At 34.1% G+C, this 21073-nt stretch overlaps 2 protein-coding genes across 2 annotated transcripts in view; both read right to left on the reverse strand.

Annotated features, from left to right (window-relative positions):
* Window positions 1–12439, reverse strand: part of LOC136043715 (uncharacterized) — a gene marked incomplete at its 3' end in the record, with an annotated part of 45027 nt that extends 32588 nt beyond the window's left edge. The window contains exon 1 of the mRNA XM_065728613.1: window positions 12123–12439. Within this exon, the coding sequence (XP_065584685.1) occupies window positions 12123–12435 (313 nt within the window). The remainder of the gene's footprint in view (window positions 1–12122) is intronic.
* A 169-nt stretch (window positions 12440–12608) lies between these two features.
* On the reverse strand, window positions 12609–19017 carry LOC136043717 (ubiquitin carboxyl-terminal hydrolase 14-like). Its single transcript, XM_065728621.1, has 2 exons — window positions 15233–19017; window positions 12609–12906 (listed from the first exon to the last, which is right to left on the reverse strand). Exons 1-2 carry the CDS (start codon window positions 15466–15468, stop codon window positions 12609–12611), a joined length of 534 nt encoding a protein of 177 aa, XP_065584693.1. The 5' UTR covers window positions 15469–19017.
* Window positions 19018–21073: the final 2056 nt, after the last annotated feature.

Below are 21073 nucleotides of genomic sequence, written 5' to 3' on the forward strand. Positions count from 1 at the left end.
TGAGCCCCTCTAAATCTATGATAATGCCAATGTGTTTCCTTACGACTTCACCCCTTTTACTCAACCCTATCCCCTCAGATATTTCTCTGTCTTCCCTTAAATAACTTGGGGTTACAGTTTCCTCTAATTTAAAGTCAGATATCCATGTTAAAGATATTGTCCATAAAGCAAATGCGTCCATGTCTCTTCTTAAGCTCTTGAATAATTTTAACATCCCCCCTTCCCATTCTTTAAGGGTCTATACTTCCTTTTTCCGCCCATATCTTGAGTATGCTTGTCTAGTTTGGAATCCTGGCGCATCCCGTTATGAATCAGAAAAAATTGAATCCATTCATAAGAAGAGTCCGGAGAATAATTTTTAAAGAAGAAAAGGTACCATACTCATTTCTTCAAAAAAAGGTGATGCTGCAAACTCTTTAGCACAAAAGAGGAAGCTTATGCCTCCGTTTTGCAAAAAAATGCAACAGCCAACCTTTACACAGAAAATATTTTCCCCAAAAGACACTCCCCATCCAGACACCGCTGCTGTGTGCTGTTTCTGAGCCCGTTCCTATCTTGTCCCCCATCCGTTGCTTAACCTCCAGGCATGAAAAAAATCTTTGTCTCCTTCGTTACTGATCAGAATAAATCGCTAGTTTTTCTTTTTTCTTTGGTGTTGGGTACCTAATTGGATACCTAAGTTGTATGTTCGTTTGATTCTTTTATTCCCTCCCCCTTGTTTGTATATTCTCTTTTAAACGTTTTTAATGCTAATTGTATCTCCCTTTCTTTAGTTTTGTTGTAGTTTTTACCTTTTTAACTTTCTAACATTTTTTTCTTTTTGTTAAAGAAATGCTTCGCCTTTCTGATTTTGTTGTTTTTGGCATTGTTTAACCACATTTTTTTAGCTGTTGTGCTATTTTTATGATTCTTTTATTTTGTCTTATGACTCCAAAATGCAAATTCAAGCCTTCAGGGCTCCCTAATGCAAAATTCAAAACAAATCAAGTCTTTTTAAGTTTAATCAAACAGTTCGTGACAACAAACTATAAGCAAGGGGCGATGGGGCTCAATAGTAACCGAAATCTGAAAAGCGAAATTTTGACATTGATAGATATATCGAATGATCCAGATTATTATGTAGATTTCAGTTCTTTGGTACTTTTAAAAAAGCTTCATATTGTTCTAATTAAACGCCTCTTGTGTTTCAGGAATCGTTCTTCAGAAATTGGGACAAAATTCAAACTTTAGTGTAAAGACTGAGATGTCGAGGAGTGGGTAATCTCCTTCATATACGTAATAATTTTTGTTTGTTTTAAGTTTTAATGTTGCTCCTTACTTTTAGTTGAAAAAACTTGTATTTTTTCATTTTATTTCTGGTCTTTTCCTAAATAATGTCAGGAAATCTGGCTCCTCCTACACGGGTAATTTCCCCATCCGTCAGAAATATTCTCTAAGAATTCAATCTCGTTGAAAATATACTCGCTGAAAAAATAGTTACCGTTAACTACTCCACGCGTAAAATTGAGTCTAAATTGAGAAAACAAGACTTAAAAAAAAATTTTGGATAGGAATTCTGGCAAATTCCAATAGTGTGTGATTTCCCCTGACAAGTTCACCCCCTGGAAACTTTTCTCTCTACGGAGAATTCCCCTGTGGAAAAAAAGGAGAAAATTCGTCCTCTCCCCCCACTCGAAAATCTATACATATTTCCCAGAAACAGATACTATGCGTAAGCAAAGAGACGCATTTTTTAACTTAAAGACCTTTCTCCTGTGACTGTGTGGGGTTCTTTTTTATTTCTAGAGGCATAGTTGTTGGCCGTTTCAACTTAGATAAACCAAATGACTATCTCAAAATTTTGGTTGGATGGTTCGGGAATAAAAAGGGGAAGGGGGCTTAGCCACCCTCAAATCTTTCTGTTCACTAAAATTGGGCATTAGAACTTTGAAATTTCGTTCGGATGATCCCTTTCAAGATATTCTAGGATTACTGGGTCGATACTATCACCCCTGGAAAAACAACAACAAAAAATACAAAAAGAAAAAACACGCATCAGTGACGTTTCTTCCGGCAAAAAAATACAAAATTCCACATTTTTGCAGCTAGGAGTTTGATACCTCTAAAGTAGGATTTTCTTATACAATGAATATGATGGTGAGAATTTCATTAAGATTGCCTTTCAAAAAGTGTTTCCCTATATTTTTCGAAAATTAAGCAAATTTTCTCAGGCTCGTAGCCTCTAATGGGTAAAACTTAATGAAACTTATACATTAGAAATCGGCATAACCAGCTGACTTTTTTGATATATCTGTTGGTATCCAAATTTGTTTTTTAGAGTTTCGGTTACTATTGAGCCGGATCGCTCTTTACTTACAGCATGTTACTACAAACTGTTTAAAATTTTGTCTCGATTCCTAAGATCGACTCCTGAAAAAATAGTGGTGGTTAATTAGAATAATAAACTTTTTTTAAAGCGAACTTTAGAAAAAAGTAAAGTCAAGCAAAAGCAATGAGTTCTAAGGCAAAATTTAGCTTACAGAGCGAGGCCTCGAGGAGGGAGTTATTTCCCCTTTTATATGTAATAATATCTGTTTGTTTTAAGTTTTGATGTTGCTCGTTACTTTTAGCTGAAAAACTATTTTCTTATTTAATTAATGCCAGTTTGTATTCAGTGCCGGTTTCAAAATCATAGGCCTATTTGCCAATTTCATTAGAAGTTGAGGGAAAACATTTATCCCTTTTCTTGGCAGCGATATTACCTGAGAAATGGAGAAATTGGCCCTAAATATAATATACACACGTTATTAAGACTAATCAAACCTTGTTTCCAGGTTTCTTTCTCTAACACAATTAGCAATTGCAAATAATGCCAAATTCTTATGTCACATATATTTTTCATTTAGAAGACAGATATTCAGGGCTCAGATTCCAAAGAACTTCTTGAAATTCTATCCTCGCATTTTTGCAAATGCGTCACCTTTTTATAATCTTTTTAATGGCCACAAACTGATACTTGCTGAAATATTGACAAGTAAGTAACGCGTTTTTCAATTAAATGAAGTGGCGGCAGAAGAAATGGCAAAGATTTTTGAAATTTATTACCATAAAGTAATATCTCTCGTCATAAAAACCTAGCTTTTACTCCCGTGCTACATTAAGTATCCGATCACCCAATCATAAATTAAAAATACCTCAATTTTTCTAATTCTTCCTCTCCCTTCAGCCCCTCAGATGGTCGAATCGGGGAAAACGACTTTATCAAGTCAGTTTGTGCAGCTCCCTGACACGCCTACCAGTTTTCATCGTCCTAGCACGTCCAGAAGCACCAAACTCGCCAAAGCACTGAACCCCACCCCCTAACTCCCCCGCAGAGAGCGGATCCAGTCCGGTTACATCAATCACGTATCTACAACATTTATAAGCGTTTTCCAAGATTTCTGGTTCCCCCTCCAACTCCCCTCAATGTCAACAGATCTGGTTGGAATTTGAAATAAGAGCTCTGAGACAGAAGTTCCTTCTAAATATTAAATTTCATTAAGATACGGTCGCCCATTCTTAAATAAAAAATACCTCAATTTTTCTATTTTTACCAAATTAACCACCCCAGCTACCCCAAAGAGAACAGATCCGTTCCAATTATTTCAATCTCGTATCTATAACTTATGATTATTTTTCCCATCAAGTTTCATCCCGATCTTTCCACTATATGCGTTTTCCAAAATTTTTGATTTCTGTTTTCCCCCATTAATCCTCTATGTCCCCAGATCTGGAGACATTAAAATGGAGTATTGAAAATGGAGTATCTGAGACAAAATTCTGTATATCAAGTTTCATTAAGATCCGATCACCCATTCGTAAGATAAGTCGATATTCACATTTTCCAAGAATTCCTTGTTTCCCCCTCCAACCCTCCCCCCCATTGTCACCGAATCCGGTTGAGATTTAAAATGAGAGTTCTAAAGCACAAAATCCTACTAAATATCAAATTTCATTAAGGTCTGATCACCCGTTCGTAAGTTACAAATACCTCATTTTTTCTAGTTTTTTCGAAACACTCCCCCCTCCACAACTCCACCAAAGAGGGTGGATCCAGTCCGGTTATGTCAGTAACGATTTCGGATTTGTGCTTATTCTTCCCACTAAGTTCCATCCTGATCTCTCCGCTTTAAGCGTTTTCCAAGACTTCCGACCCCCCCCCCCCTAATGACACTGGATCCGGTCAGGATTTAAAATAAGAGATCTGAGTTACGAGGTCCTTCTAAATATGAAATTTCATCAAGATCCGATCACTCCTTCGTATATTAAAAATACCTCATTTGTTTTTATGTCTCTTAGAATTAACCCTTCCCCCCCCCCCAACTCCCGCAAAGAGGTCGGATCCGTTCCAGCTATGTCAATCACGTATCTAGGACTTGTGTTTATTTTTCCCACCAAGTTTCATCCCGATCCCTCCACTCTAAGCGTTTCCCAAGATTTTAGGTCCCCCCAACACTTCCCCAATATCAACATATCCTGTCAGGATTTCAAATCAGAGCTAAGAGACACAATATCCTTCCAATCATCAAATTATAATAAGATCCGATCACTTCTTCGTAAGTTAAAAATAACTCATTTTTTTAATTTTTTAGAATTAACCCTCCCCCCTCTAACTCCTCCAAAGAGAGCAGATCCATTCCGGTTATTTTAATCACGTATCTAGGACTTCTGCTTATTTTTCCCACCAAGATTCATCCCGATCCCTCCACTCTAAGCGTTTTCCAAGATTTTATGTTCCCCCCCCAGCCCCCCACCCCAATGTCACCAAATCCGATGGGGATTTAAATAAGAGCTCTGAGACACGATATCCTTCCATACATCAAATCTCACCATGATCTGATCACCTGTTCATAAATTAAAAATACCTCATTTTTCTAATTTTTCCTAATTAACCGTCCCCCCAGTCCCCCTCCCCCAGATGGTCGAATCGGGGAAACGACAATTTTTTATTTAATCTGGTCTGGTTCTTGATACGCCTGCCAAATTTTATCGTCCTAGCTTTCCTATAAGTGCCTAAAGTAGCAAAACTGGGACAGACCGACAGAATTTGCGATCGCTATATGTCACTTGGTAGGTACCAAGTGTCATAAAAAATCTATTATCATCACTAGTCTTGATATACCTCAGTATCACAAAAAACACCTTCCTCGGATAAATATTACATAGCCTATCTTTGAAATCATGTTTCTTTTGCCAAATTTATTTTCTCCCTTTTCGGAACTCTATAATAATGTCGTCAAGAAATGGCCATCGAATGTATTTTACTTCATTATGAGGTGGAGGTTGATTGGTTGATTATATATATATATATATATATATATATATATATATATATATATATATATATATATATATATATATATATATATATATATATATATATATATAAAGAAAAACTTCAGTAAAGCAAAAAAGTTATAAAGAAACACTTCAGTAAAGCAAAAAAAGTTATAAAGCGAACTTCAGCATGCAGAGCGAGTCCTTGAGGAGGGGTGATTCCCCTCACATATGCAATAACATCTGTTTGTTTTAAGTGTTTATGTTACTCGTTACTTTTAGTAGGAAAAAAACTTTTTTTTTTCAGTTTACTGCCAGAAGTTAGACGGAATATATTTAAAAGTTTCTATTTTTAAGTTTCAAATTGCAAGCTAAGATTTTTAATCTCACCTTCAATCAATACAAAATTTTTGTTTATCGAAATTTTTCTTTTCTTGTTAAAATATATCCAAATATTACAAGTTTTTTTTTTAACTGAACTAAATGAAAATCAATTTGATACTGACTGGATTAACAGCTCAGTAGTCGGGCAGACTTTTAAAAGTTATCAGATTCCAAAAAATGCCTGAAAGATCTGCTTTCATACTTATGCAATCGTCACTTTCTTATGAACTTTTTGACGGGCATACTCATATTTTCTGGTTCTGTTGAGACTCAAGTTTCTTGGTAACGAGATGATGCCTTTTCATTAAGTTGGTAACGTGTTTTTCGAATACTATATCAGCTCATTTAGATTTTATTTACGGAGGTGGATAGAAGTGTAGGCTACTACCTACCTACTTAACTTCATTTTAGATGTTAGTTTCGTGAACAGCAAATAGAAAAACCCCAAAAACACTTTTTAAACTGATTTCTAACCCTGACTTCAATTGTCCCTTTTTTCCCTCTTTTCCCTTTTTCCCCGTTATGGTGGTGTTGATTTTCTTTATTTCATTTTAGATGTCAGTTTCGGGATCAGTAGAAAAAAATACCCCAGAAAACATATTTCAAAGTGCTTTCTACCCCTACCCTGTATTTTTAAATTTTTTCCCCTCTTCCCCCTGTTCCCCTCGTTTTCCTTAGTACTTTTATTCTATACTGAATTTTTTATATCAGTTTCGTGATAAGCGTATTGGAGAGCCCCAGAAAACTCAATTTGAACAATTTTCCGGGCGTGTTCGGCAGTTTTCCCAATTTTCCCCTGTTTTTCGGGTACTCGCCCCACTCGGATTTATAGGGACTTTTAGCATGCAGTACAGAATTTTTTCTGATAATTTTAGTACCACTTTCGCTTATATTTCAATTTTGTCCGATTTTGACCCTTTTTTTGAGCTAAAAGTCCTGGACTACTACGCAAAAAAATCTAAGAGACTAAAGATGTTCACAAGATTTATGAAAAAAAGGGGGTGGGTAGGCCAAAAGTAAAGTGACCTTAATAGAAACCACAGCACGAACTTCAACATTTCAGAAAATTTATTTTGGAGTTTTGAAGTTCCTACCTTCAATATTATGAAATTGTGCATATTTATTTTTTGCCAGAAGAAAGATCACAGATGGATATTTATTTTTTATATATACCCATCAGCGTATAGGACAGCCCCAGAAAACTCACTTTGAAGTAGAAGATATTCTATCGTGAGGGATTTTACTTTGAAAAGTAAAGATTTGGTGGGTAGTTTTCCACAAACAAATTATGTAGGGGGGAGTAATGGAAGAGAAGGAGATTTCTTGAAATGATTCGGAACGGTCAAAATTTAGGTAAAAAGAAACTTTTTTCAACTAAAAGTAAGAAGAATCATTAAATTTAAAAGTGAATGGAAACATTTATGTATACAAGGGGGCTGTCATAGCCTCAGGCCCTCACTCTTTGAACAAAACTGATTTTTGACTTTTTGTCATAATCAAGAAGGATTATTCAAATAAAAAGGCTGATGAATACGAATGACAAGTACTTTAAATAACTTGAAGACTTTAGACTAAAGAGCAAAGTTTGAGGCGGGGACAGCCCTCTCCGAGTATACGAAATAGTTTTTATTCGTTTTAATATTGCTCATTACTTTCAGATGAAAGAATTTGTTATTTTTGTTTAATTGTTCAAAAGGCTAGTCATCAAGCACTATGTATTTCAAATACTATTATTTGCTCGATTATTTGTGTAGTATCTACGTACGGTAATTTGCCTTCTTAACATTTAAGATAGTTTGATTCAACAACCGTAAAGAGACTGTAATTATTAATATAGAGTGGATATCTTTAAAATCTTCTTAAAAAGATGTTTTAATATATATATATTTATATATATATATATATATATATATATATATATATATATATATATATATATATATATATATATATATATATATATATATATATATATATATATATATTCTTTTATGTCAGGGTCTAGTTTTAACTATTTTTCTATTAGTATTTTTTCTGCAATATTAAGCCCCAGAGCTCAGAACCTTAAATATCCCAAAATAATAATAATCCCTACATAATAATACCTTAAAGATTCACTGTTGTGGTGTTTACAGCCTCCCCCCCCCCTTATAACTGATGGTTACTTTTGTTTATAACCATTTTGTTTAGAATCTTTTCATTCTGACGTATTAACTGAACTACTTGACTTGTTGATCCTGTCACATGATATGCGGCGTAGAGAGCGTAACTACTTCTCTCGTCCAGGTGGGCACATCTACTACTATAAGCCTTGCCTCGACAGCAGCAATATCAGCCATGCAAATAAATTCTGTAGGCTGTCCTTCCATCTGGTCCGAGATCTACCACTTGGGCGTGATCAACCATGAGATGAGAGGTCAAATTGTACATAATTCTACCAGGAGCTATCAAAGGCATCCAAAGGAGATAGCTAAGCTATCTGAGAGTTTGCTTGGCCATATGCGATGATAATATAACTTGGAGAGTAAAGGCAAGTAACCCTTCATTACCCACAAAATCGTCCCATCAGAAACCCTCGATACATATATATATATATATATATATATATATATATATATATATATATATATATATATATATATATATATATATATATATATATATATATATATATATATATATATATATATATATATATATATATATATATATACTCGATATATATATATATATACGTCTTCAAGCACCTAGAAATTTGGGTGATCTTCAGATGGCATTGAGCTTTGCTACAATAGACTTAGCTTTCATGATTCCGCTGCCCAGGTCTACGATCACGGAGCCATAATTCAAAATCACAGATCAAAGAAAGAAGAAGTTACTAACAACTTCGACATGGGCTCCAGAAACCCTAAATTAAATCCAGAAGCCTAGATGGCACTAGCGGTTTGACCAACATTATTTTAGCCAATTTACTTTAGACCTGGCTTTTACCGCCTGCAGAAGATTAAGAGCATCTATAAGCTATTGCATGGAGTCGGCAACAAGAACAAGGTTGTCTGCACAAAACAATGTTGGGCAGGACTCAATCTTTGAATAGGAAGCAAAAGGGCAATAGCTTTTTAAGGAGTCAACACTCTGATTGATGGTGAAAATCTGCATACATAATAACCTTAGCCCTACTGTTTTCTAGAAATCCATAGAATTACCCTAATGATACAAGGTAAGGGACTTAACTTTTCTATTGAGATTGGAATAGTTAGGCTTATTTCTTGAAACAACTGCTTCTAGGTTATATTGTCCACAATATAATTTTCAATAACGTTGTAGCCTACATCTTTGTCTACAATGATAGTACCCTTTTTTCAGTTAGTATATATTTATCGGTGTTCATATTGTTAGAAAAATCTGGGCTGCTATTATAAAGGAAATACGAAACTAGGCCTTAGTTTTCCCCACCTGAAACTGTACTTGTATCTAAACTAAGAGTGAACTCATATTTTTACTATTGATTTTTTCAACAGGGAACTTCGTATAAACAATGTTGTAGAAACTAGAAGCCCCCCTCAACCAGTTATTTTCCCAAAACATTTCCAATGTGATTTTCCAGATGGCGATTTTGTTCAACATAGTTGAAAGGTCAAGAGTTTATGTCTCCGGTAATTCCAACCCTCCATTCCCCTGCACTCCTCATGGCTATGGCTGTAAATTATCCATTTTTTATATATAAGATTTTAATGTAAGGAGTGGTCGTTTAACTTCGAAAGAGCTCGTTCAATTGGAAATTCAAAGCTTCAGTGCATATTTAAGGGTTAAAAATGGCTTTCAGGTAACTTCTCCTCCCCCCTTCCACTTTACATTTCCCCAAATACATAAAATTGAAATTTTGATTTAATTATTTTGTTCAAAATAGTCCATAGGTCATATAGCTGTTCCACCTTGGTTGAAGGAATCCCCCATAACCCGGGGAAAAGGGTTGTAAGTTGTTCATCGGGGGACATATGGTTTTCATCGATGAGATGGTCCTATAATTCTTCTAATTCTGCCATTGTTTACATATATGTTATTGTGAATGATGGGCTTTTTTTACCTTTACCTTTGAAAAAGATGGAAGGCATTCAGAAGAGTCTTTGAAGAACGCCGAGGAGAGTGTTGAATAATGTGCATAAGGGTTCTCAAAAATACACAACTCAGGAATGACTGAGTATATTAATTTGGAGCTTTCAAGAAATGATAAGGGAAATGAGCAATTGACCGAAAAGACAAGATTTGCACGCTGTTACGAGTATTACAACTACCACCATTGCTAAAAGTACTACCATTACTATTACCGTTATCACAACTCAGCTAAACCTACTGCTACTGTATATATATATATATATATATATATATATATATATATATATATATATATATATATATATATATATATATATATATATATATATATATATACATATATATATATATATATATATATATATACATATATATATATATATATATATATATATATATATATATATATATATATATATATATATATATATATATATATATATATATATATATATATATATATATATATATATATATATATATATATATATATATATATATATATATATATATATATATATATATATATATATATATATATATATATATATATATATATATATATATATATATATATATATATATATATATATATATATATATATATATATATATATATATAAGTTGTATGTATTTTTGTTTGAGGGTTTGCATATGACGTCTGAAAAATAAAGAAGAAAAAGAAAACTAAAAAAAGAACATGTTAAAGCTATTTCTACTTTATTGGGATTCCTATCTCAGTCCAAGTCTGATCGAGAAGTCGTTCAAAGCAACTGGAATCATAAATCTGAGCGTTCCTATGAGAGTAAGCCCATCCGTAACTGACCATAACTAGTTTGAATCTGTCAAGTTGAGACACTTTGCACAAATGAAAAAGGAACAAAAAAAGAAGGCAACATCTAAAGTCACAACTACTGTCAACACTGAACTAGAAAAAATTACCGTTTCTATTACCCTTAGTCCTAGGAAATTGTTTGGCAACCACTCAAAACTATTGAAGAGATTCTTCTTGACTCAATCAAGTTGCCCGACCAACCATCAGTCTCAAGAATAGAAAAACTGAAGGAAATTGCAAGAGAGGCAGAAGTGATAACATCAAAATGACATCTAGAGGTGCTTGAGAGGGAAGAAAATCTGGAAGCAAAAGGCAAAGGGAAGAAAAAATTTCAGACGGGAAGGGTGTGAAATCGAAAAACAAATTCTTCCCAAGAGGAAAGCAAATAGAGACTCAAGTGATAGCGAATCAAATATCAGCCTTGAACTTGGCTCTGACGAGGATGATCGGAGCGTTCAAGATACTATTCAAGAAAGCGACAGTGATGGCGAGAAGACACCCGATAAGCACAAGATTGTTCCCAAGCTAAATGATTGCTACACAGTTAGATACGATGCCAGGAATGATGAACAAGGTTGGTACATAGGAAGGGTTTTAGACTTTCCTGACGTGAAAAAAATTAAAGTCACAATACATTTACATTTTTATGCAGACAAATACATTTTTGCAGGACCAGTCAAGTTAGTGGGAACCGGACCATTTGAAATACCCCAAATCCATAGGTTATTGTTTCGTAAAAGGCAGTCACTGGCAAGTATCAGTAGATCTTTGTTTTATGTCCATACACGTAAGCTAAAACAGTTATGAGTCACTTTTTTTTATCTGAGGTCAAACCATATTTTGTGTGATGTTTTTTCTTTTTAAAATACAAGCAATCAATTACATTCAGTGATTCGTGCACCTCGGCTAAGATACTTGTAACGTTTATCTATTGGTTAAGCTCAACACTGTCGGAGTTACCCCGCAGTGGCAGAAAAAAAGTATGGTCTGACCTTTTGATGCCAGTCAGTTTGAGATAAATATTGTTTGCTTATGGACTTATAGTGATTCCTTAATGCCCTTTAAGACGGTGAAGTCATATTATTTTTAACATATTTTTAAAAAGCTAGAAGCTACTAGGTATGTCACAACCCCCCCTCCTCCCCCCCAAGCTGGGGTTAGCCCAACATCGCGGACTGCACCGACTTTGAGACCTGGTGATGGGTCATACGCGTAGTATATGTGAAAATTAGAAATTTCAATAATATGAGACACAGTTTGAAAAACAAGGTCGATAGATGATATGGGATACTTGCAATAAAAAAAAAAAAAAAAAAAAAAAAAAAAAAAAAAAAAAAAAAAAAAAAAAAAAAAAAAAAATCGCAACAGTCAGTTAAAGAGAAAAAACATGTTAATAGTGTCGAACTTATCCCGATTCACTCAACTATAAATTATAATATTGTTACTCCTGTGTTTACTAGTCTACACCTAGCAATAATAAAACAAAAATTACCTGAACTATTTGATGCTAAATCGTCAGGAAATGAGTATGGCTCCGTCTTTTTCTCTTTCTTCTCTTCTTCGTTTTTGGTCGTCTTTCTTTTATTCTTTGCTTCTAATGTTTCTTTATCTTCACTATCATTAAAAATCTTCCTCATTAGAGCTAATTTCAATTTTAGTTCATCAGCGTATAGATCAAATACATCTTGTTGAATAGGAAATTTAATATCTTTCCAGATTTTTGGCTTTACATTTTCCATTTCTTTGTAGAAAAAACGCACCATTTGAAGTGTCAAATACGAAGGTGGACGTTTAATTTGCGACATTTTTTCATAGGCCGAATAGCGGTCAAGTATTTCGGATCATTTTGTAATTTGCTCTTAGAGTTTCAATTTAATTCCATTCTCGAGATACTTCACCTTTTAGGAAACGTAACAACTGAGCAGAAGAAAGCCTTCAGTATCAGTCTTAACGGTTTTTTCCTCACATCCAGTATTTTTCAATTGAAGGAGCCACCGAAATACTGATCAATCACAGATAAATATGTATTGATTTGATTCTCGGCTTTGATTGGTAGTAGTTTTTGCTTAAGGACCGTCATTAGTTCAAGGAACAGCTCGTTTGCGTCTTGCTGAGCAAAACGACCTCCTTCACCCCGTTCAGCGAATCGAGGAAACGCTGACAGTATTTGCGTAACAAGTAGCATTGGATGAGCATTATTGTTCTTGTCGAGTCTACTGTATACATCTTTCATTGCAGATATAACACCGCTGATTGGCTCAAAGCCAAATCCTTCACTTAAAAAAAGAGATGTATTAGCCAGAGCTCACACTGCTACTACTGCAGTTACTATGGGTTTAGCCATAAGTTAATAAAACTATAAGTTAAAATCGTAATTTTCTTAAGAGGAAATATTTTTGATACCACATCAATGCTTTTGTGACAGATTTTCATGGCGGTGAAAATTTTATTTATTGAAGTAGGGTAAAACAAAAAGGGGCGAGAAATAAGACATTACATTTTAAAATCCCTACCGTCGGTGCTGATCCCATCTCATGGCCTTACAGCCAGGAAACATTGGGGTCATACATCCTGTCTTCCGCACACCCTTCCTGTACCTTCCCCAGATTTCTCTAGGTACCCATTTATTTTGTGGTACCAGGGTGATTTCCATAAAAACAAATATTTTCAATGGCAAATCAAAATATTCTTGTGGCAGATTCTGACGGCGGTGAAAAATATATTATTACACTAGCTACCTAGATCCCTTTTAGGTCTATTTGCATCTGATACCAACAACTTCAAAGATACTTTTTATTGCCATAGAATTATGAAGTATTTAGGGCTTAACCACATTTTTGTCAATGTTGACGCGTACAACGGTGAAAAAAAAAAAGCAAAACTAATTACTTAAAACTGACAATGTTTTTCATTCGTAAGAATTGAAACAATAAAAATTTCGATTCCCCTGACAATCAAACCTTAAAAGGAAAGGCACGGTTATAAGCTGTTTATAGCTTACACTTTTCATCCATGCTATATTTTTTTTTTTTTTTTTTTTTTTTTTTTTTTTTTTTTTTTTTTTTTTTTTTTTTTTTTTTTTTTACTGGTGCCTTCTACTTTTCCAAATGATATAACTGTATAGGGATGTCTTTGGCACTAATTATTGAATTCGCGATTTTGGCGCATTTCTATAACATAAATGGCTGCATAAACTTCCATTTGTCCAATTTAAGAATCCGGTTTTATTTATGACTGTCCTTGATCCTATATAATTATTAGTAAGGCTTAACAAACACACTAGGCTAATCAGTTTCAATTATCTATTACTATTGCTTGCGATATTTCCTCTCAAGCTTTTGTGATTATAAATCTTTTTTTGTATTACTTTTTAGTTTTTAAACAGATTACTACACATTATCTAGCACTATTAATTTCTAATTTTGGCTATTTAGTTCTCAAATTTTTTTTATTAGGGGAAAACGTATATCATTGTTTTCGAGAAAAATCATGGCTGTGCAATTCCCTAACTAGGCTAAATAATAATTTTACAGGATCGATTGTACCCAACTTATACAACGGGGTAAATTAGCATTTGTAGATGACGCGCTCAACAAGACGTTAGTTAATGACCGTCAACATTAAAAAGGAGTTTCCGACAAAATATAATAAGATCCACGCAAGATTTCAAATGGAACCTTTGAATATATAAATATATTTAAAAGAAAATAAATTATACTGATCTTCCAGGGCTATTGACGGCGTTCAGGGCGGCAAAAATTTGTAAACATTTCAGCTTCCAGGTCTTTTTACAGGGGCAGGTATTAAGCCTATCGCCCAATTCTGCGCCAGCTCGGATGAAGCCCAGGCTCCACATTGCTAAGCAGAGATCAATCCACTTACTACCCCAGGATATATACTTACTAAATATAGTTAAAATGTAAGGAGTGGTTTCAAATTTTTCATTTTCTACATTGAAAAACAATTTTGTTTTTCTGGACAACTTCAGCTGCGAGTTCTGAAAATGGCGAAATTACATCACTGTTCGTTCACGGCGAAACGGTTGAAATGCAAAAAGTATTTTCAACCTTGTCATTACAATTTTCTTCAGTTTTTGAAGGTAGAATTTTTCTACTGTATTTCGATGATTCCGTTCAGAAGATTAAATGAGACAAAAAATTTCTACAATAGCAGACATTCTGGTCTTATGCTTTGTATCGTGATTTTGGATGTTTATTTCAATGCGACTTTTCTTTTCGTCTTTTTCTTTGGTATACCGTTCATGCCGTTATCTTTTTTTGTTTTCTTTTTCATGTTTTGTTCATGTTAGTTTTTTTTATTTATATAATTTTTCCCCTTGATAAAGGTTTCCGGATGAGAAGCTGAAATATTAAGATTTGTTTTTATTTAAAATTTGTTTGTTTTTTGTTTTTGCACATTAAAATTTTGCACAATAATATTTTATCAATCCCTATCTTAATTACTGCAGTGGTTTGTTATAACAGGTGAATATGGTTATAGTGTTCTTTATTTTGGGGAGTAATAATATGAATAAGTCAAATAGTGCCAATAACTGAATTAACCAATTCAATATTACAATTAATTAATGAAACAAGAAAATACCTCGCGAAATCAACAATGCTATTCTTTAGCTCAGGTTCACTCTTCCAGCAATAGACAATGACATTAATATAGCACGCATTTCCCAAATTCTCTAAACCACCAGGCATGTCCATTGCAGAAGCTAATTCAGCTTCACTCATATCCTCCATAAACAATGGCTTCTGTGCTGGTTCTGTGGCAATGTCTTCTTCTTTGGTACCTATAAGCATTACCATAATACCATCATTACTAGTCATCCTACAATTTAAGAAATATATTTATGACAAGTTGAATAATACTATAGTTATTACCAACTAAGTAGATACACGCTGGACAACCCAGTACCAAAATATTTTCTTCAGCCCCCACAAATACTACCATAGCACTGTTTTTCATAATCAGCCTACAATTTAAAATTATGTTCATAATAAGTTGGATAATATGATAGTTCTTATCAACTCAGAGGATGTATACTGAACAACTCTGCACCAATAAAATCTTCCTCAGCACAATCACAAATAGTAACATAACACTGTCTTTAACAGTTACTATAAAGTACATTTAGATATTTTACAATTCATGAGCTAAGTCACCAAACATGGATACATTTCTTAATATATTGTGTAAGCAGTTGGCTTCATAATGCTTCTAGTGCATTCCTCATTTCCTTTTCCTTTCAAAACTGCTTAAGCTCTGAAAAATTGCTGACCGAATATATCAATTTTTTTGTGCTATTTATGTAGACAATCTGCCTAGTGGATTGAAACTACCTCCAGCTCGGTTGGATTATTAAAATTAAAATCATAATTATTAAAATTATGAATCACAACTCTTGTTATTAAAACTGTATAAACCTTGTTCATAGGAGGATGGGTCTATAGACTCTTTTGATGAGCTAGCTAAGATAAAAAAAAAGAAATTTGAAGTGCATAAATATACAAAATTAATAGTGAGTGCATAAATTATTTTAAGTACATAATCAATAAATTAGTATAAACTGTATTTGCATAAATATTTGTATAAAAATAAACGCATAATAAATAATAGTATCAATAACAATTATTAAATATATTATTGCGAATATACTATACAAAACATATAATATGTCATAATAAAAGGATATTATAATATAAATGAGAGCAAAAAAAAGAATTACGCGACGAAAAAAGATGACATTTTCTGTGGAAAGGAAGTTGCTGCCAGATAAAAATTCGGCTAAATTCAGTTTAAGCAGTAAAAAATTTTGATAAAATAGTCTATGAGTCTCAAATAGTCTATGTATTTGCATACATATTTGTACAAAATAAATGCATAATAAATAGTAGTATCAATATAAATTAATGAATATATTATTGCAAATATATTATACAAAACATATAATATATATCATATTAAAAAAGATATTATAATATAAATGAGAGCAAATAAAAAATAAAAAATGCGCGACGAAAAAAGATGACATTTTCTGTGGAAAGGAAGTGGCTGCCAGATAAAAATTCGGCTAAATTCAGTTTAAACAATTTTGATAAAATAGTCTATGATTTGAGGTGTGGAAAGATGCAAATGAAATTGTTACCTAAGATGCAGTTTATATATTGATTCGTCTGTAACTAGGGTGTAGGGTGTTGAAGGTGTTGAAGGAGAGAAACATAAATTTATAAGCCAGAGGATTATGGGGCTGTTTGAGGTTTTTCATTGGTAGGAGCCTGTGTTGTATTTGTGAATGTTAAACAATTTAGTGTTATTTGGAGACTCAGTAAACTAACTGAAATTGACAACAAGTCTCAGCTTAGCTAACGATGGCATACGGGTTGGCGCGCTGGATATGGAATCTTTTGTCTGAAGAGTAGGGGTTCGATTCCTGGTGTTTTACAGGTTGTTTGGTGTTTGACGGAAGTCAGTAGCGCAACTCTGTCTGAGTCAATCCAGCTCTATTAGGTACCTGAAGAAGCCTGGGAAAGGTAAGCAGAAAGGGTGAGCGAAAGCTAAGGATGGATGGCCCCCAGACCCCACTGCATTTCTTGGCTGAAGAGCCTAGAAACGGAGAACAGAACCACCAGTTTGATCTAGTGTCACAGAGATATAAGATAACCAGTATCTACCAACAAATCAGCCTTATAATCGTCACGCTGTCATCCTACCCTCAACCCCAAACATTTGAAATTTGCATGATTTTTCTAGTAGTTTCTGATATTTTCAACATGATTTGCCCACAATCGGCTCTTTTTTTTTCCTTTTTTTTTTACTACTCATTGAAGTTTTTACAGGACATGTTAAAAAAAGACAAATGAAAAAGACTCTTCATATTTAATTTTTAAGAGAAGAACAAATGTAAACTTCCCTTATCCCAACGAGAAATTTACAAATAAAGCTCTGAGGTACCTCAAATATTATATATTATTTCTCTAAAGTTATTATTAAGTTCAAAGAAGAAAAAATCTTATACATTATCAAAAAGAGACAAAGGTTTCGAAATTGCCTGTGAAGAGGTCAACCCCCTCCTGCCACAAAAATCCTGTGTATGAGCCTTGTTCTAAGAAAAAATTTACCAACAAAGCCATGCATTCGGTTAATATTTTTGCAAGATTGTAGATGAGATATAACTTGGAATTTTCTTATTTTTTTTTATAAACCTCGAGAAGAGTTCTAGCAAAATTAGCTTTGAAACTAAGCTTGAAAAAAAAATGTTCTCGTCAAAACATATTGTACATCTTGGGGATGGCATTGATAAGCTTATTGTCGTGCACCTGTGAGTTATAGATGCAAATATGCTCTATTGCTGATTTTGGTTATCCTCTACCACTGAACCTCCTGTCCAGTATCTGGTCCTGAGACTGGGTATTTTGTGGAGTATACTGCCAGTAGCTAGTACTGACTACCAAAATAAAGTCTGGAAGCAACTCCTTTCTATGAATGAAGTGCCAACCATGGTACAAGGAAACTTGAAGAGCAAAATGTACGATGAAAAAAGTTCCTTACTAGAACTGGTTCTGATTGTCATTTACTGCTAAAGGCTGACAAGTGGTGAGTGACTCTCACCTCCATTTTAAGGGACGCGTTTCTTTCAAGCCTACCCAACCTGATCTGAAGCATGCAGGTGTTGGTCTCAAGACTGAAGAAAAAAAAAGGCGAAAACCTTGTTACTACAAAGGAAATCTCTCCCTCAAATATAGTGCACAGAGTTTGGCACGAGGACAATGGACAGTTGAAATCCTTAATGAAAACCCTAAGTTTACTACCAGAAGTCTCTAGAAAAACAGAATCTCTAGGCGTTTTTATCCTTACTACCCAATAAATTTTGGTTTGTTTTTGGCCTGAGCATCAACTCAGTTTTCCGAGTCAACCCATAATAATAATGATATATTTTCATTACACATTACGTCCAAGGTATTCATGAATTTTACAGATTTTATATTTTTATCTGACATGGTATATTTTTCTTCAGTAAAACCATGTCAAATGCAAACCCAGATCAAATGCAAACCTAAATCAGGCATATCTACAGGCCCTTAAAGTCTAACATCCTCCTCTGAAACTAGAACTTGTGTAATTTCTAAGTATTTTTTTTTCATTTTTTGTTTCATTGTTTTTACCGCTGCGCATGCTTTCCCTCCATCCAGAATACAAAAAGTCTGAATTTGTCAGTAAAAATGGCCAGAAAATAGCTGGTTTGACGTTGTGAGATTTCAGATTTTGTAATTTTCATGATAGTTTTTAAATCATCAAAATTATTATGACCTCAGAAAAAGTAAAAGTTCTAGTCCAGAGCTAAATCACAATAAATAACGGTGCCAAAAAAGTGATTATGGCTATAATACATAGGGTAAGAACTCACCCTTTTAAGGAATTATCCTTCAGTATTCCTCCTTTAACCATGATTTTCTGCCGCTCTGGTGTCAAGCCTGTGAGTGCAAACAATTGAGCTTTATCAAGGGTAGGTTTCTCATCTCTGTTAAACTCAACATCAGGATACTTCTCTTTGCCCCACTATACTTTAACTAAAAAAAAAAAAAAATGCAGATGGGAGGTTTTAAAAGAAAACTTTAAAAAGCTTTCCTTTCCTTTTGTAGCTTTAAAAAAAGGGCGGGTTCCTCATCTGTATTGAGCTTAAAATTATAATATTTATATTATTTTATTTATTTGAAAAAATGAATGAATGAATGTTCTTTATTTGTTTATAGAATGATCTGTAAACAAAACAGGAATACGATAGAGTACAATGATAGAAAACAAAACAAAGCAAAGATGTCGTAAAGGTATCCACAAATTACTAACAATACTTAATCTAAAATAGGACGCCCTTTCACGGGTAAAAATTCAAACGTTGCTTACATGCACACTACAACAGTAGAAATAAAGAGTAAGCAAAGACGTGACAAAACATACAGAACATTAACACTCCAAATTTAACATTTCAGGCCTAGAACAAAGCACTGGTTTCAGGTCACTCCGCACCCAATACGAAGTTGGACAGACCCGTGTCGAACACGCTTGGAGCCCGTAAATGAAAACATTTAAATTATCGCTGGGATGAACATGAAGAACCTGAAAACAAATATTTACCAAACCTGCTTGAAACACGTCTTGAACGTGCGGCTGAAAACATGTGTCTCAAACATGTGCCGGTGCCCGAAAACAGGACTCAAGAGGGATGGCTAAAAACCAAAGAGTTTGTATCTCTCATAAGTGAAGTAATAACTCCTAGATTAACCTAGAATCAGATTTAAAATAACAATAACCGTAAACCGTTTTTGAATCATATTCTAAAATCCTTATTGACCCGAATGTCAATAATTGTCCTTTGCGTTCTCATAACAATAGCTCTGATTTTCAAGGTGTGGTCATCTATACTGAAGTCATAGAGTGGTTGGGAGGGACAGAGTGCGTCCCCCTTTCGTTTGAAATTCCTGTCGGCCAACAGAAATATTGCTTAGGAAACCTACAGCCTGGAATTAGTCATGTAAAAAATAAATATAAATTAAATGTTTTCTTTCGACATAGGAATATCAATTGGCAGGGGAGAGGCAAATGCCGCGTAGTTTTTTTGCCACCCCTCCTCCTTCTAGATTTTGAGGAATGCCTTTCCTTTGTATCAAACAGTTAGTGGTAACAAACTTAGTAAGGAGCGACCGGGCTCAATAGTAAACGAAACTCTAAAAAACGGAATTTTGATGCTAAAATATACATCAAAAGAATCAGATTTTCATGCTGATTTTAAATATATAAGTTTCATCAAATTTAGTATTTGTCATGAAAAGTTACGAGCCTGAAAAAATTTGCCTTATTTTAGAAAACAGGGGAAAACATCCCCTAAAAGTCACAGAATCTTAACGAAAATCACACCATCGCATTCGGCGTATCAGAGAACCCTATAGCAAAATTTTCAAGCTCCTATATACAAAAATGTGGAATTTCGTATTTTTTGCCAGAAGACAAATCACGGGTGCGTGTTTATTTGTTTTTTTTTGTTTTTTTTCCCAGGGGTCATCGTATCGACCAAGTGGTCCTAGAATGTCGCAAGAGGGTTCATTCTAACGGAAATGAAAAGTTCTAGTGCCCTTTTTAAGTGACCAAAAAAATTGGAGGGCACCTAGGCCCCCTCCCACGCTCATTTTTTATCAAAAGTCAACAGATCAAAATTTTGAGATAGCCATTTTGTTCCGCATAGTCAAAAACCATAACAACTATGTCTTTGGAAATGACTTACTCCCCCACAGTCCCTGGGGGAGGGGCTACAAGTTACAAACTTCGACCAGTGTTTACATATAATAATGGTTATTGGGAAGTGTACAGTCGTTTTCAGGGGATTTTTTTTTGGTTTTGGGGGTGGGGTTGAGGGGAGGGGGCTATGTAGGAGGATCT

This window comes from Artemia franciscana, unplaced genomic scaffold (genome assembly GCF_032884065.1).
Source record: "Artemia franciscana unplaced genomic scaffold, ASM3288406v1 Scaffold_867, whole genome shotgun sequence".
Lineage (NCBI taxonomy): Eukaryota > Metazoa > Arthropoda > Branchiopoda > Anostraca > Artemiidae > Artemia > Artemia franciscana.

Coding starts and splice junctions, on each gene's coding strand:
- LOC136043717 (XM_065728621.1), bottom strand. CDS start 15,468: ATGACTAGTAATGATGGTATTATGGTAATGCTTATAGGTACCAAAGAA. Junction 12,907..15,232: donor AGCATTGTTGATTTCGCGAG/GTATTTTCTTGT, acceptor TCTTTTTTTAAG/TGAAGGATTTGGCTTTGAGC.